Source organism: Adelges cooleyi, unplaced genomic scaffold (genome assembly GCF_023614345.1).
Source record: "Adelges cooleyi isolate 19-005CV unplaced genomic scaffold, UGA_ACOO_1.1 ACOO_flye_CR_arks_rails_tigmint_CR_PRNA_2, whole genome shotgun sequence".
Lineage (NCBI taxonomy): Eukaryota > Metazoa > Arthropoda > Insecta > Hemiptera > Adelgidae > Adelges > Adelges cooleyi.
The window spans coordinates 2,475,398-2,494,571 of record NW_026095860.1 but is presented as its reverse complement, the minus strand read 5'-3'; the positions used below and the strand labels follow the sequence as shown (position 1 = coordinate 2,494,571).

The following is a 19,174-nucleotide window of genomic DNA, read 5'->3' as shown; positions in this document are numbered from 1 at the left end:
CGAAGTTATAAACTCTTTAAACCTCAGTTTGTGTATTGTCAAAGCAAACTCGGCGAGGGATCCGATTTGACAAATTAAGTTGCAACTGTTGTTTTTATCTATTTTGAAAAAGTTTGCAATTTGAACGTTTCAAAACATAGGTATAAAGTTTAATCTAGATACTAGTCTTGGGTCGTTGATTTTCTTCCCTTGTACCGATAAAATCTAAATTCTCGTTTCGACATTTGCTCTTCGGCTAACCAACGTTTGCAGTAAACTTATTTGTTTAATGTTTTATTCGGGTTATAAACGATTTTAGAGGCGTTCGATTTATGGTATAGTAAAATTAAAAAAAAAAAAAACAAGCATTCATTTTTAAAAACTTTACTAAAAAGATTCATTTCGAAAACTTTAAGAGTCTTTAAAAAGTTTATCAATATCACGTAAAATATAATATAACGTTGGCACTAATAAACATAATCTTAAGTAAGCAAAAAAAAAAAATGAAATCTGGTCGCCCAGAGTGTCGTTTAGTAATTAACTTTCAGCATAGCCGTTACGTGATGACGTTTCCTTAAAAGATCCATATAACGATTAAAGTGGTTAATGAGATACCGTTAGGTAAAAACTCTGATAGTCGACAGCCCTTTTTTTTATGAATGTTTTATAAAAAATATTTTCAATTAGACCTTCGCTAGAGGCGTCATGCGAGTGTATGAGCTAACAAGACTGTGTCTGACATGTATGTTTTTTTTATTTGTTTAAGCACCTCTTTTGTTTATACGTTTTACATTTTATTAATTTAAAAAAAAACTCATAGACTGTCTTTTGGGTAATTTATAACTTTTCGGCAAATTGTTTGGGTAATTTTCGTTATTCTCTTTGGGTAATGTTTGTTATTTTTGTTAAAAAAAAAAAACAAAATGATTATAGCACGCTCCAACAACATTCACGGGTTAGTTCAATTTTAACATAGGTTGTTCAATAGTAACACGAGAGTCTGAGTACATTTTTGACTTAGAACATATTAGTTATTTCGATCATAAACCCACCAAAAAAACGTTACACAAAAAATATTGCTGTCAAAGATTAATATAAAAGTTAAAAAGTGAAAATAAGCCTATATAATATATCATACATTACAATCAAGTTATTTATATTTAAATTTTAAATCTTTTCATTTTTAAATGCTGTTACATACCAATTTAATAGTATGTTCAATTTTCGAGCTTTAAACATATTAAATTATTATTCGTATTTAACACAATATTATACATTATTCATTTTATTATAAAACAAACAGTGAAGTGAGTTATTGTCATTGAAAAGTTATTTAATTAAAATATAAATTTAAAGTTTTCGTAACTGTTTGTATTTTAAATAATCGTTATAAGTTATCTTATTGTAAATATTTTATGGTTTTCGATAAACGAAAATATCAAAATTTTAAATAATAAAACAATAGTTTGAAATACAAAAAATGATCTTAAGTAAATAGTTAATACACTACTAAGCACAACGCACAGAGTTAAATTCGCATGTCATTAAAAAACTCTATTTAAACGCAAAGTGTATTACAACGAAAAGAAAACTGAAAACTAAAGGCTCATAAAGCGTAGGTATATTTTTAAATCCAAAAATACTTTCCTTCTTACTATCCTTAATACTTTTTTTTCTTTATATTATATTTTAAAACAATGATGCTACAGAAAATACTGCTATCGACTGGAAAACGTTCAAAATAACATTTCAGCACATTTTATTCGGACCCGGACGATTGCACAAAAAATACTGTAATATATAAACATCCATTTTGATGTAAACGTACCTACTTAGCCCCCCCTCCCGGCCACGCCTTTTTAAACTAGTAACCTTTCTCATATAATATCAAATATTGTATCTAGACACGTACATGATGTACAACAAAACAGTACTCAATTCAAACGCATCTTGTCTGGAATGACTGGAACGAACAGCGTTGTATTGAATACGTCATCCTTACTGTATCGTTTCAATTTCAAATAACTTATAAGTATAATATAACAGTTACGAGAGACATCAGGCACGCATCTACTAGACGCTGACTTAGAACAATTTTTGAAAAATTTTGTTTTTAAAGTACTCATTCGGAGAAGTTTTTTTTCATGTTACAACTCTCATAGGATTTTCCATAGAAGAAATAGTTTTCTAAAAATGGTTCAGAAAAAATAATTTTCTTCTGGACTAAACAATCGTAGGGCTGAAATGGTAAATTCAATTTTCTAGCGATTACTGGATAATAGAGTTTGTTCGTGACACACAATGGGGAAAGCCATTTAGACTTCGGCGCTGCCTTTATCATGGCTGCCGTTACACGCGGTATAGAGTTTTCAACAATTTGTTTGAATAACGAAAATACCGTATCAATACATAAATCAATCAGTGCTTGATTTGGGGGGGGCACGGGGGGACTAAGTACCCCCAACTAATTTGTTTTAATATTCTAGCGTACCCCTACTTTTTTTTCAAAGAAGAACGCATGGAACGGGTTGTTGTTTAAACTTACCTAATTTTAAAAAAAATGTCTGTACTAAAATTGTTGTGTTAAAATAGGTGTATAAATATTACAAAACGAAGATGTTTAAAAATGATTATTTAATTTATACAAAAATAAGCTTATAATTGTTTTGTATAATTTCATTTGGTTTTGAAAAAAAAACAAGTTATACCTAAACGATTATGATATTATTCTGTTTCGTTTTGATATCGTGTTTAATGGGTTTGTATAATTGCTTCTTAGGGGACCGTAAAGGGGGGGGGGGAATCAAGGTATTTATATTAAAACGCTAAAAACGTTATTTTTTTTTTTAAAGTAGCTAGAAAAGTACATATACTTCTTTTTTCCCAAGTCAAGTCCCGAAATCAATACTGTATTATATTAATGATGAACAAGATAATTTAGGTAAGGTTCACGTGTAAAATAGGTCAGGTCAGGTTAGGATAGGTTCGGTTAAGAAAAAATACACTATTTTGGCACTTTTGCCTTTGTAAAAACGACTTGAGCTAAACGCGATTAACACATTTTGCCAAGAGGTGTTTATGAGGGTTAACAATGTATTATAATATTGTCGAATGCAATTCATAATGTCATCTTGCGTTTTTTCCGCTTTGAAATAAATAGTTCTTCATTCCGCATTCCTTGGGCATTTCGCTCAAAGTTATTTGCACATTCCTCGGTCGAGTGAAAGTAGTACAATAAACTATGTAGTATTGCCGGTAGTATAATAAACTACCGGTAATATTCTGCCCTAACCGAAATACTTTACAAATGGAGTTAAACTCGATCAGTTGGTTTGTTATTGAAAAATTGCCAAAGTGCAGGACCATAAGCTCGAATATGATTCTAGAATATTGAATGCAAATACAATTAATACTTTATCCACAGGCTAACCGCTCGATACCTTTTCTTAGCGAGTATAATATAGAGAAAAGTCTGTTTGTACCAACACGTCGTGTTTGTTCGAAGTAAGTATAAGTCGTTACGCATAATAAACTTGATGAAAAACATAAAATGAAAATATATTTTTTTAAATTAAAATCGTACTTGTATAAAAGAAAAATACTCATATTACTTAGTTTCACCACTAAGAAATAGAGACCCTTCAAAAAAAAAACCGTGATATAATGTTTTACTTGGACGTTTTCTTTTAAAAGTCGTCAATTTGTACGAAAGTTGATATTCTTAGAGAACCGCGACAAACTTTACTTTCGTTTTAATGGAGACGTTAAACTAAAAGCGATATTTTAAACGGTTCACTTACAAATAACGTCTAGAAAGAAACGTTTTCTCAATAAATACATATATAACTATATATATTATAATACTCAAAGACTGCTTATACCTAATGAGTTGTAACAATAAATAGGTATCCGATTTTAGAGCTATTTTACTCGTGACCATAAAACTTTATAATTAATAATATACTTAGTTCATTATTTTAATGGCCAAAGTGGGAACGTCGTCCCTTTAATTGTTCGAAATCATTTATTTCATCTTTCGGCTTGGTTATTTCTCCAAAAGACATACACCACTCTATACAATTAAGTACTGTTGTTTTGGTTTTTCATCAGTGGAAAAGAACAGTTGACAACCAAAAAACAATCAGTCCGATTTTCAAATCGAATATATGTTCCAACAATACAAGAAGGAATAATAATAAAAACCCAATTGCTTCACGTTTAAGCAAAAGTATAATAATTGTTCAACGTCCATCTTCGCTGGATTCGCATTAATAACAAATAATTAGAGCTGAACACAAAAAAATAGCTGCTAATACTTTTTTTTCTCGGCGTGGGCGTCTTCTCTTTCTTTTAAAAGGGCCGGTCAAATGTCGGGAGAAGTATATAATATGACTTTAAAAGCTCTCGACTACTCTCCGGAACTGCTGCACCCGTAGATGTTGAATTATGATGGATAAAACGCTCCGGGTAATAATAATCATTATATAACAGTCTCACAGTTTCGCAAATAAATGTAGTACTGTTTTTTCGCCAAGTCACTGCCAGAATTATTTATACCGTAATTAATCATCAAAGGCCGCGGCGCTTTTAGTAGTCGGCTGATCGGTCGACGTTATGAATAATTATCCAATCGGTTTTATCATAAGAAAAATATATATTATACAAATAATAATAATAATATACCTGAGCCGGCCTGATCCACATACCGTTTAGATGAGGCGCACACCGCATCCACCGTAACCAGTTATTTGCACATTTTGTATGTAGGTAATGGCATAAAAAGTATAAACCTAACCACGTCTATTGTTGATCCGGCATTTTGTTAATACATTAATTGCTAAACGGCTTCGACAAGACGAAGATTGTATCGTGAACCACTCGATATCTCATTGGGTTAGTTAATAACCGAATTTTCCTGATCTCAATTTTCCACAATTTTTGTATGTTCCTACCTCTTTCCTGACTAATTATTATCTATATATCAACTTTTGAAACTCAAATGGTGACGCATACATTTCATTAACTATTTTAATTGAGAATAATGTATTAAACACGTTGACTGGTCGATAACCAGTTTTGGATAACTATTTGAAATTTCAAGTTTAGGGCAAGAGGAAACGTGGAGTATAGTATTATTTTTATCTGCGCCCACTACCGACCAGCTCTTCTGCTCTCGTCCTAACTTTTAAACTCTTATAACTTTAAAAATAATTATTGTTGAAAACCTTTTAAGAGTCAACATTTTTAGTAAAATATTCATAATTTAAAAAGCTATTAAAATATATACGTTACCGTTTAGGTTTCAAAAGTTGCTACCAAAAAAACCAAGTTGGGAAGGGGTAAGAACAAAAACAATTGTGAAAAATTCAGATCACCTTGTATAAAAACAATATTTAAAAAAAAAATAATGAAATTATCCCAGTGAGATATTGAGTGCCACGTGATTAAAATGTATATATATACAAGCTGTCCCGATCCGGCGTTGCCGGTGTATTAGAATAGACACACAATCAGCTGATCGGATCACTGTATCCCTGTGGTAAGAAAAACCATAGAGATGTATTGATAACTATTGATGTTATTGATAATTATAATTAATCATTTTAATTAATTAAAAACATGTTTTATCGGATCAAATTCTGAATCTAAACTTTTCTCGAATCAACTTAATCTCGCACACAAAATTCCATAAATATCTGTTCAGCCGTTTAGGAGGAGTTTGCATACTTACACACGGACGGAAGACATTTATATATAAAGATATGAATGGCACAGGGGCACAAGTGCCCTTCATATATCTTTAATTAAAAAATTAAGTACTACAACCCGTGTCGGTTGTGTGTCGCGTTGAATGAATAGTGAAAACGCAAATAAAAGCACTATATGCATTAGGTACAACGTGATCGGTACCATCATGAATAATGCATTTTGTCGATGGCAATAATTTTGTGACCGCGACAAATGCCAAAAAGCCATGTGAATACCGAATCGACTCGACGGTGTTATTATAATTTAAACGATTTTTTTTCCTTTCTTTTTGTCTTGTACTTTATACGGTATACGGCGTAGTAATATTTGTGGCTTTAACGCGTGCATCTTAATGAATTATGCCAATCCAATTGGAAAACACTGTATTGCAAATACAATACGTTATCATCCAGCTACCCTATAGTGGTGTACCGTTACTTTTGCACTATGTTTTATTGTATGTATAAATAAACTCCCTCCTTTCCACCCGAAAAGTATTCCATGGCGATTGGTAAGGAAAAATAAGAAGAAATCAGCTGATAAGAGGTATGGAAATGATAAAAACAACGGGGATATTGATAAGGCGGAAAATCTGATAAGAAACAATAAGAATATAGTGATTGATAGAGACTCACAGGTATTATTTTTATCGCTTTTTTAAAAGGTAAAAACTTAAAACCAAATAAATGGTTATATGTATATGAATTTCTTTAAGTCAAAAAATGATGTTTCAACTTTTCAACGATTTCGGGTATGTAGTTTTAAAACATTATTCACGTGAATAATTCAAAAGATTGATTTTTATATTGAAAATGTTTTGAAACTAAAGTACAGAAACCCCATAACCATATGCTAATTTATTTTATATCTTTTTTCCGAGAATGATTCTAAATTCAGTAGAAATAAAATGTCTTAAAATGACGTTCTCGAAAGAAAAACGTAATTGCTATATTTGTTTTAAATTTACAAAACACAGCGAATCCATCTAGAAACCAACATCTCATGTTGGCAGCGCCGGGCCTTAAAAACCGGGTTTTCCCAAATCTCTAAAATCTATTAACGAAAAAAAATAGAATTGCTAAGAGTCTGTCAAATTCAACCGTACTCTTGTTGATGAAAAATGACAAGTTGATTAATAAACAAAACTTATTTTTAATTAGATTGTATATTAATACCCAACGCCTGACGCTAACGCCCAACACCTACGTACATGGTGATCTCGTCGGTCTACTACACACGACCTTTGGGAGCACAACTGATTGAAAACCGATCCCGCTAAACCTTAAGGATCAAGCTAGAACCGCAATTTAAATGTGTATAATATAATGTAATACCTACCTACGCCACAACCGATTGATTGTTATCCAAGATAATGTTTACACGAGATTGTTGTTGCAGACGACTTGAAATTTAGACAAAAAACCGTTCTATAATGTTTGTTTTACTTACTGTTTTATTTCACCAAACGCAAAAGCCCATAAGCTCGGTTAAATTCAGTCAGCGAAAAGCTACATCGAATAAAGGCTTGAGATTAAGTTGGTGATAAAATAACACCTGGAGACGTTTGAGAAAAACTTGTTAAGCACATCACAAGATTGTGACGTGGTCGATTGAGGTGAAACAATGTGCAACAAGTGTGTTGTGGGACAGATAAACGGTAAAGAGTGTGAACAGACATTTCTACAAAACTTTGGCAAAAAAAATAACGAACTCTGTGCGCAAAATTCCACTTTTATCTCTTTATAAGTATACGAGCTAAAAGTAAATACTTACTTTTATATTAATTTCCAACCCGTTCCAAAATTACTATACCTCTCCGCTTAATCAACAAGTGTTTTAATTAAAGCGAGCGAGTGGCTTATTGAAAATATACTTAAGATTAAACGTAATTATTACTTCTATATTATGCACTTAAGTATTTAATATAACATTTTGTGTACATTTATTTCGTGTAAATAGCGCAAGACGTAATAAGTAGCCACTAAACGCTCACAATTTTATCGACACTTAATACTTATCACATCAGTTTGGTCGTATAATATTATAATGTAAATTTGGAATTAAAATGTATAAATAGCCGTTGTTATACTATTGTAATGTAAAGGTTTAAAGTTAGCAAACATCTGTTTCACCGACATCAAGTATAGCTCGCCGGAATACCAAATGTACAGCTATGGGAATCGTTGGATTATCAATAGCAATCAATCATATTAACAAGTTCTAACAGTTTCTAAACTTCCGACTGTCATTTATTAAGTAGAAACGTCCGTATTTTAAGCACGTGTAGTACTAATCATTAAAAACTATATTATTTTTTTAACGTGACAATAAGCAACAAAAAATAATAATAAGAATACTACAGATATCAGATATCGAGTGATTTTGTAGATTTAGATTATATTTTTTTGCCCAGAGGAGATTCTAATAATAAAAATAACAAGTGGGCAATATGATCTTCTTAGGAATTATTAAATGAAATTTGAACAAGTTTGAAAAAATGAAAATGTCAAAATTTGTGTTGAGTGCCCCCGTGGCGTTAAAATGTAAATGAAATGTAAAAAATGACTTTGAGAAACTATCAAGTTCTTGTATTACTTATGTTGTTTTTATGTTTCATATTACATTGTGTTTATCGCGAATTGGGCTAGTGTAACGTTCAACGCAAACTTGCTTGCACGACATGTCACAGATGTAAATCGTATACTCGGCTAAAACACCTGCTCGAATGATAAAATAAATTTAAAAAATATTTTACAATTACAATTTACCAACTGATTTGCATAAGTGACTAAACGCAACTATCTACTGTCTAAAATCTATCTACGTAGCTAGTATAAGAATGAGCTAAAACAAACTTGCTGCAGTCATTTGGGCTTAAACGGTCGATTGACTGAGATATATTTTTTATAATTCGCTATGCAAAGAGCATCGCTAAAAGTTAATTTTCCAATCACCAATAATTTTATTCGTAGCTAAAAACTATCAAATCGACTTTTAGACATTTAACTTGAACAAATATTATCCAACGACGCTTTCACAGGTACCATATTATATTCACAATGCGTTTAGTAGAAAAACGAACCATTAGTGTCTAATTCCCATTATAGAAAAACGAAAAAAGGCCGGATGACTTTTTTTTTTTTTTAAATCACATTACCAGCAAAAAGGCACAGCAAACGATGATGACACAGCAGATGTTGTCGACAGCCAATCAACAGCTTTTGATCCGCGAAAACAGGTAGGTTAACAACGTGCTAGGTCAGAGACCGTTGTCCCTATTGTCATTAACCGCGCTATTGTCGCCGCAAGACTAAAATTGATGTATCTGGATTGGCCGGCAAAATGAATATTGCACCGGGAAAGTGCGTCCGTCCCTCGAGGCTTACACCGTTGCCCTGACGTGCTCGTGTATTATATAATAGTAGTCTAACATATGATTGTAAGAGTTGGTCGGGGAAGAAGAGAAAACCATCGAGTGTACATCCATTAGCGGTGCAGACTGGAATAGTCGAGGAAAAGGCATTCACGTGTGAGGGATTTACGTCGGCCTAACAAACCCTTGTTACCGCAGAGTGACGGCCCGGGGTGAAAAAATGTATTCTATAAACGTAATATTATTTTTTTTTTTTAGCAACAAAAAAATATAATATGTTATTTTACTTAATCTCCCAAGTTTTTTTTTTTTTATTAACGAGACACGTATAGATTAGCCGTAAAAAGTTACCGTAACGAGGTCGGACCCAAGAACATGTGCGCCAATGTGCTGGTTGAATTTTTAAACTGACCGTCGGATCAATGTCTAGCAAATACAAACGCATTATTATTGTCGTATAGTTCGTACTTAACGCCTGATTTCGGGTCAAGTCATCGCAGTAAAAAGATTTTAAAAAAAGAAGCGTGACCCTGTTTCGAGGCGCAATCTCAATAATTATAGTGCAATTTGAATAGAAACCAAAATGTACAAAACTGATTATAAAACCTTCCGGGAAATACGGTACGGTTCAAAACCCCATTGTGAGTTTGATAAATTTGTTAAAATACTTTCTAACGTCTAGCAGTCTTATCAAAAAATAAATATACCAAAAAATGTTTTGTAAATATGTGCAAAATGGGAAACCTCCGAATACTTACCTAACCAATTATAAATAAACGTTTTAAAAGTGCAATAAAGTATATTAATATAAAACATACAAGTTCACATGAAAAATCCATCAGTCAGATTGTCCAAGTTGCGAATACTGATGATGGTAACACTGTTGAATAGTTTGGCAACACTTATTTTTCGTATAAATTAACCGGAAAATTTCTGAGTTAATAAACTAAATTGCTAATTGTCAAATACGGCATTGCTGTGAAATTATGAAATAATGACTAATTAAAAATTTTTTTACCGCATTCGTTGTTTGTACAATTCCAGGTTTCATAGAAAAAAATATTCGATCAGTAGCTCACTTATATTATATTTTGATGCGTTTGTTATCAATCTAGTTTATTCTGAATATATTTTAAAAAAAGGTAAATTGTATATTCTTTAAACAATATGTTTTTTTGGAATTGGTCTAGTTTAGTAAAGCGTTATCTTTGTAGTAATTATTATTTCAACCATACTATGATGAGCAGTACCACAATAATTTTAATCCATTCAAAGAGATTCTTGAAAAAAGTATATTTTTACTTTTTATTACATAAAATATTATGTGCTTGAGATGGTCTTGCTAATTTTTCTTACTCACTATTTTGGATAAGTCAGTGCAATTTACCGATTAGTTGTTGTCAGTGATAAATATTCATTTTTATTCCAAGACTAAAATTCAGAAAAAGTAAACTTTTTTTTTTAGATTATTTAAAAGGAAAAGCCAATCTAATCCAATCTGTCTTATTGCATATTACACATTCGGTTAGTACGTTGGGATGAAAATAAGTCGATTTAATTCTAAAAAAAAATCACACTCTTTGCAATCGCCTTAAACGAAATCAGTTTGATGTTCTCAAAGGAAAGTGCACGATGAGAACTTGTTTTTATATTACTATCGGACGACTCTAGACGCAGGTGCACCTGAGAAACACACTGGCACAATACTAATCATTTATAAGCTCAACGGCTGAGCAGTGTTGTACGAATGCTGTATAATTTATATACAGGGTGACTATAAAAGCACTCGCCGAATTGATTGTCGAATGTTTCTCGTACACGTGAAACAGATCGCCATCTTTCTGATAGTAGATGGGTCCCTTCTTTGTCTCGATGTCGTCCAATTGAAGAAAACCTTAGTGCTCTGTCAGACATGTCATGTCACAATATACACATTCATAGATGCTGTTGTCATACATAAGATTCCACCAAACGTTCACCTTGGGTTAGTCACATTAATTTCCAATAAACACATTAGGGAGTTGTGTGCCCTAAATCCGATAATTGTAATTCACTAACCGGATGTACCTATCATCGTATGCTCAGTATGATTAAAACCCCCCGAGTTATTTTTAATGAACACCCTGTATCAATAGAACGGCTATTGCCAACTTGTTTTAATTAAATAACAATTAAGTGTCGAGAACATATTTCTTGATCTCACCTATAAATTTTTAAAATTATACTTTAAAAAGCAAAAAAAAATATCCACTGTTCCTGACCAATAGAACACTTCTAGACGTTTTTCGATTATTTGTTGTTTTTTTTTCCCGTTAATTTAATCAATATTAAATTGTTTTTTTTTTAAATTGTTATTGCGTAAGCAAACGACTTGCCTTCCGCTACCGTCGATTAATATGGCAAAGTCAACGCTATAATAAAGTCTAAAGAACAAGTTTCAAAGTCGAAGTGAGACAAATTCCCCGTCGTCTCCGGTCGACCGACTTTCCAAAAATTATGCAACTGCTAGTAAGTAAGTACGATTCGCTTGGCCAAGAAGTCTATAGCGGCGGGTGGCTCGCTCACTGTAGCTGCTCACCTGAATCGAGAAGTTTACCACTGGCCTAGTATAGGGCTTCCACGAATACTCGTTAATCCGTTAAAAGCTTTTACATCAATCAAAAAGAATAACGGCCGTTTTAACGGTTATTCGTGTTTCGGTTCGCCCAAAAGTTGCAGGCGTTTTTATAGACCTATTACTCTTGGCTCCTCGCCGGCTGACTATTTATTTTCATAATAGGTAATATGAGAAGAATATGTACTTTCGAGTTTAAGCAACCGGCGTTTTCATAATCTAATAACCGGAACGGTATTGTAAAAAAAAAAAAAAGCTATATTTATTGTAAAAACATAATAAAACTATACAACATTACTTATAACGTTGCTAAAATTTATAGTATTTAGTACTCTTGTCGTCGATACGTTTGTTATGCACGCCTGCACACTTACGGCATAAGCGTACGTTAATAATGCACAAGAGGGGAAAGTGAAACTTAACATATTGCACTACTAGTTATGCGACAACGTCAGTTACTTAGAAAGGTCCGCGCCGAGTCGTAAAAAGCGTTGTTTGTTATTTTACTTGGAGCTTTATTAAAAAAACAACACTATAAAATATAATCTGGCTTCTTACCGATATGCGTTCCTAATAGGAATCTCTTTGAGAAGTGTCGTTCAGTGTAGATGAGCCAAATGACAAAAAAAAATAAATAAATAGAAAAACCTACAAGGTTATGCCAAAGTCAACCCCGTAGAGCGATGGTCATTTGTCAAACCTTTGTGTGGCCACTATTTTTTAAATTAGATAATAATTTACAATATTTCAAATAAATCTACCGAAAAATTACAAATACTTTTAAAATTTGGAAAATGTATGAAAAAATAATTTAACCTCGTTATTTATTCGCAAAACGTTTTTTCTTCACAACAAAACTTTTCTGCGCAGTGGACGTTTTAAGAATTTCCAACTTTTACTAACAAAATGTTCTTAAAGTAAATGATTTTACTTTCATTATAATTGTCTACGTTTATATATTATAATCATTGAAAGTTTTCATGCAGTTCCGAGACAACTTGTCAAGAACATTTATTAATTTAAGGTTGTTGGCTTTAAAACAAAAAAAATGTTTGTATGCAATTTATTTAGCAACAAATTCTAGTGTAGGCCACTTGGTAATCATTTCGTGATTTGTGCGGTAGTATGGTAGTAGATTGGTGTATGAAGTTTTATGTAGCCCATTTAAATTTTCACATTAATATTTGTGTGCACTTTTACTCTGTTTTAATAATGGTAAAATTTCAAGTAGCTGGACGAATGCATATTTCTGTCTAATATTGTTATCTTATTCTTATCACTTTGCGGTCCTAATGGGCTTAAGCGGCTTTCGCTAGGGTTCTACCAATCGCCAGTGCGGTCCACACGAGTTGAGCACACGAGGAAAAGTCATTAACGCTCGCCAGCCGTTTGTGTTTAATCGCAGTAGGCGTACGACCCAGATGTTTTATTATGGTTTGTCTTGTGAGAGCTTTTCTTCGGATTGTTAAGTTCTGCTTTATTATTTTTTTTTTTTTTGAAACAAGAGGGAAAAAAATAGAATACATAGGTACAAAACAAATCGATTCCGCAGCTGAACTTGGACGGAACGGACTTTTAAGCTGACCACCCACTGCGTTTCATAATCTCCTCGCACATAGCTGTCTGAGTGACCCCCGTTGTGGAATTCCCCTCTCGGAATCCCGCCCCTCCACTGTTTCGTGTATAATTACTCGGCATAAGCCTACCTACACAAAATAATCTTTTGCCTCGTTTTTAAAATGGCAGCGTTAATGAAACGACCAAAATTTTAATTACCGACCAAATTAACCGGCGAAATTTCATTCGTGATTTAACAACGATAAAATCTGCCGAAACGGTAAATTTGTTTTCAAAAAAAAATACAATCAAGCGGTTCGGTTTAAAACAATTTTAACTTTCTTTCGCATAAAAACGACAAATGTTTGTTCAAGATAAATTATTAAAAAACAGCGTTATAAATTCTGTTAATTATTAATTTATTTAATGATTTCTTTAGAATCTCGAATAAGTAATGCAGCGGTTGTGTACAAATATTTTTTTTCCCTAAAGCAATCTATAGAAGGAATGATTATTATTGGATTATCTCCTTATTTGTGCTGACGGCGGGCAAAGTAAAATTCATAATTTTACTTATTGTAAATAATTGTTTTCCAAAACCAATTAGGTATGAGTCGTTATCTAATTATCAAACATTTCTAATTATTGCGAATCGTTTACCTCGGATACTTACCGTAGTCAGCAGTTCTTATGTCATATATCACTTTAGTATGTTTTATAAGTCTATACACACTCTTTTTTGATGGACTTAGAAATTTTACTGTCTAGTCCCTATATCGCCTGTCTGGTGATCAGTATTCAGTAGTAGTCACAGTTATATTTTGTTTTGTTCTTTTCCTTTGCCAAACTAGCAACCGGGTTATATAACAGTAACCGTTAACACAATACGTTGGCTTCGGTTTAATTTAAAATAAAACAATAACAAACCTCATCGACAAAAAATCAATGCAGTTAAACACTATAATGCTCAGTCAAATTATAGAAGGAACTGGTTTTTAAAGATGAAACTCCATATTGGAAAGTAAAAAACATATATTTTGGAATTTTCGTTATGAACTTTTAGTGATTTTTCTTACTTTTATATTATTATTGAACGAACAGGGGGCATACATAATACTTGCCTTAACCTGGCTATTAAAACCAACTAGAACTTACATAAAATAATATAGAACATGGTCAACTATCAAAATAACATGAAATTCCCAAGACCTTTTTATGTAAAAAAAACAACCGTTTATTTACAATGCACTGATGTTATGTAAAGGTATAATATAATGCTACAAAATATGGTAGGTTCCTTTTATATAATATTCAGTATTGTTTTATGTAAGGTTTTGTTGGTTTGAATTTTTGACTCTGTTGTTTACTTTGTGTTAATTGCAAAACTACCCAAACAATTGGTTTTGATATTATCACTTACATTCCATTAATTTCCCAATTATTTTACAGCAAATATTATGTAATGAAAACAAATAACGAAGCCCTTAGGTGGATAATCGATATTATTTATTATTAAGCTCTACGCGTTAATTAAACCTAACTATGACGGAACACATTTGTCTGCAAAATGCAAAACAATAATGACTCATTGAACTTTTAACTTTTGTTATTAAAATTACCAAAGTTTGATATTTTGGTAACCGTTTTTAATAGTTGTCCCTTAACCCCTATTTATCTAATAACCCCAAAATTTTGTTGGTTTTAGGGTAGCACCTATATCCTACATTTTGTTTTTTCAATTACAATATCAAATGATTAAAAAAAATAGATAATTCCTTAATACAAAGGTTAAATTGTTTTCAAAAAATTATAAACAACAATATAACGTAGTGTAACTAAATATTGTACGTAAAATGTATTAAAGTGGAAATATTTGAACATTAATAATGACTTGCCTACTTTGTCTTTATTATTTTTCCTTTTTGGTAACATATTATGTTACAAAAATGTCCGAATAAGACAATATCAACCTTTAAAAGTATGCTATATGTAACGGAAGGGAATGCTTTAAATTCTACCCTGTCCACCATTGACTTAGTCAACCTTTTACCCTAAGCCTAAAGGTACCTTCAAGGTAATTTCCAAAAAAAAAGATGTATGAACATAACCTATGATATTATTTTTTTTATAAGAGCTATAAAAGGTCATTGGAAGAATGACAAAAAGTAGATAGTATAACTGTTTTAACATTTTATTGCGATTACATAAATAGTAAAAAAAGTTATTTTTTCACTGTTTTCGATGGCTCCAAGTATAATTTTACATAGCTGTCTAAACGCGGCTGTTTCAAAAAGTCAAGCGCGATTTTTTCCAAACTAAAATAGGAACAACATTTTGACAATTTTTTTAATCCTTTTTTTTTTTAGAAATCCAGGGACACCAAATTTGAGCGACTTCCAATCACCGAACAGCGATTCGGAGGACACGGAAATCGACGGCTACAAAGAATCGAAAACTCAAAAATATTTGATTTCTATGGTGGCCGCTTACGCCGTGTGCTTGTGCCCTCTCATGGTCTTAAGGTGAGCTACATTTATAATATGTAATTATGATTCTATGATAATTCTTCTATAGTTAAAACACAATCAATAACACGGTTGGGAAAAAATTGTTGAATTATACATTTAGAACTTCCAGCTATTATTTAATGGCATTAAGTCATCCGAAAATAATAATGATAAGTTCAATTAATCGAAATTATTGATTGCTATAGGCCAGCGGTATAAAACGTAAAAAGAAATTTAGTGCAACAGTCATTACTACTTACTAATAAATAATAATATAGAAACAGTAAAATTATTCAGTTTGTATATTTCTCTAGACCACTCAACTCTATTGCCAATACCCGATTGAATAATAAAATCTTATTACATAAAAATTATTGTTACATTATCCAAACGGATACCAATATTGATTGTTGTGCAATAGGCGCCATTCCCAACTATATTTGATTGTTTTCAATAGATTGTTAAAAAATAATATTTATTATTAGAGAGAAACAAATTTTATTTAAAGTAAGCTGCACACCGTGTAGGTTGCCTGAAGACACACAGCATACTATCCAATATACAAAAATATACATAAGAGTTCTCCAAATAATCGATACTACTATAATATTATAATAATTCCAGAGTTATAACAATCGTTGTGGAGCCAGCTACTTATTCAGTGTTGAAGTGATTGTGAAATAAAAAAACTACATTGATATGTTTATACAATATATCGGTTTCGCAGTATGATAACGATTGAGTTTATTTTTTGATCATGAACAATTTAATAATCATTTTTTTTTTTTTTTTTGTTATTCGACAATGGGAGTTAAATTCATTGGTAATGTTTTGGAAGTGGAATGCATAAACGACAATTTAAATTCGATTTTTTTTTTTACCACTAAATTTATTTATAGCAACACGTGTAGCACGTTGGATGAATGAACAAACAGGTATAGGGGTTGCGATTTGTGTGTGAGGGTGACAAGGCCGACGCAGTCATTTAAAAACAAATTACTTTTCCCGCCGTCGCGTGACTAGGCCAACCGATTTGCCCATTGAGGTGTGTAAAACAGCAAGTTCGTTTTTTTGAAATATTTCAGATACAAAGTCGTGTATAGGTTCGTATTATTGATTAATATATAGTATTACTAAGACGATTTGCAATTAAAAATGAGAACGTTTCGCCGGATTATTGTTTCTCAACGTGAAACCCCAAAATAAAGTAACTTTTTAAATGATCCCAATTTATCATGTATGTACCATTGTCAATAATAATAATAATAATAATAACGTTACCGGTTAGTCGTAGACTTTTTGTACCATTATTCATTGGCAAGCATTTTGCCCGAGTTTAATAAATCACGACAGTCCGTATCTTAATCGCGGTCAGACTATTTTTTTTTTGCACAGTTTTAGTTTTGAGAAAAATCTCAGAGGGCTTAGGTACTATATAGTAAGTGATTTTTTTTTTCTTTTGGAAATGGTTAAGTTACCACAAGTCTATAGATCACATAGCTTAAACAAAAAGTTTAGGTAAAGAGATCAGAAGCGATTTGTGTTTTATGAGTTGCAAGTACAATTTGTATAAAAAAACGTCCATCCTTTTTTTTCTTTGACAATCTTTCAAGTAATTTTTGTTTATTTATCGTCGACCCGCCTTAACTTGTTCGGATTTCCGTATAGACATTCCCTTAAGTTTTCTCTTAACAAACGATAAAACTATAAGAACTATATAAACTACTTTAGTATAGAACCCTTTTTATCTCCATGAGGTAAGTGGGATTTTTTTTATGATTTAGAAATAGGGAACTCAACATTTGTGTTAAGGTTTATGCAATAACATATTATTACACATACAACTAGGAAATACTAAAAAAACAATATAATTAATGAGGTGGGAGAAATAAGGGCTTGGTGTTTTAAACAAATAATAAGATACACTATGATTCATATAATTTAATTCAACTAGTTAACTAAAGTTATAAGTCCGAATAAACAAAGTTTCAAACAATTACAATAAAACAATTTGCGTTGGCTTTTAGAATAGTTTAAGTTTTATGGTTTTGTTTTAATTAAATGCTAAAAGAATAATTTATTTTTAAAAAGTAGATTTCGGTAACAAAATAATTATTAGAAAAACTGATTTTTTTTTTATTATTATTGTTTAAACTATTATGAAACTATTTTTTTTTTTAATGTCCAACTTGGCAGATAACTGATTTACAGATCTCTCGCGTACAACGATTTATAGCCTATTTGGGTTTTATGGTACCGATTTCGAAAAAAAATATTAAATAAATGTAAAAACTTAAAGGTGTATAAAATGTACAGTGTACCTTATGTAAATATTCGAACATGTCAACGACACTTCTTGTAAATAAAAACGAACTACACGCAAATAATTATTTATTATTAATGTATGAAAATATACATATATGTACAACACCTAAATATGTATAAACAAAACCTTTTTTTCGCATGCAACACATATTATTATAGCTTTTGTGTCATTCTTGTCGTGTACACAAACCAAGTTTGGTGTGATTAAATACCAAACAATGACATTAGTAGGACAATATAGTATTAATCATAATACATCACAGCGATACAAAAGGAAAGGGTTTATATAATTTTACAATAACGATAATACATATTGTAATGTTTGAGAAAACCATTGACAAATGAATCACATTAGCTTCTGCCTTTTTGGGTAAACATAATATAACTAGTGAAAGGGAATTTCTGGATTATGGAAATGCGGATCGACAGAATTGAACAATAGTTGTCTATAGAATTTAACGGATTATTCGGTTATTTGTATGTGTATTGTCTTAAATATTTTTTCTGATACCTGTTGATTCATCCACACATAACAAACTGAATACGTCACAAATCTGAAAAAAGTTTGTCTAAAAGTTTTTAATGAATTTGTAGATGTTATGGGCCATTATATATATATTTATAGATCTACCTTCAGCATAATTTCCACACCTCCAGTCCCGAAACTTCGACCAGGAAAGTAAAATATATAAGTAGTTACCGTTATAAAAAATACAATACCGTTGACAAAGTATATCGATAGTTGATAGCAAACCTGAGAGTTATTAAAATTAAATAATAATTGCAACTTATTTTTATTTGAACAACTATTCAAGTAATGAGATCCACTACATTTGCGTTGAAACAAATTACTTGAAATGACAGGTTATTTCAAAAGTCAAATAAATGATAAAAATTCAATATGAAATGAACAATTCATAGAAATTTGGAACATGGAATAATTTTAAGTTTAAAAACTATACAAGTTTTTTAGGGGTTTTCTCGATTTTGAATAGGGAATGGGTGGTTTGTATATATTTTTGTCCCGATTAAGTATATTTCATGTAAGATTTCTGATCTATAGACTTGCTA

At 31.4% G+C, this 19,174-nt stretch overlaps 1 protein-coding gene across 1 annotated transcript in view; it reads left to right on the top strand.

Annotated features, from left to right (window-relative positions):
- The window catches only part of LOC126833648 (prolactin-releasing peptide receptor), an 84,083-nt gene that overhangs the window by 59,492 nt on the left and 5,417 nt on the right, over positions 1–19,174 (top strand). Inside the window, exon 6 of the mRNA XM_050565094.1 lies at positions 15,638–15,793. Within this exon, the coding sequence (XP_050421051.1) occupies positions 15,638–15,793 (156 nt within the window). The remainder of the gene's footprint in view (positions 1–15,637; positions 15,794–19,174) is intronic.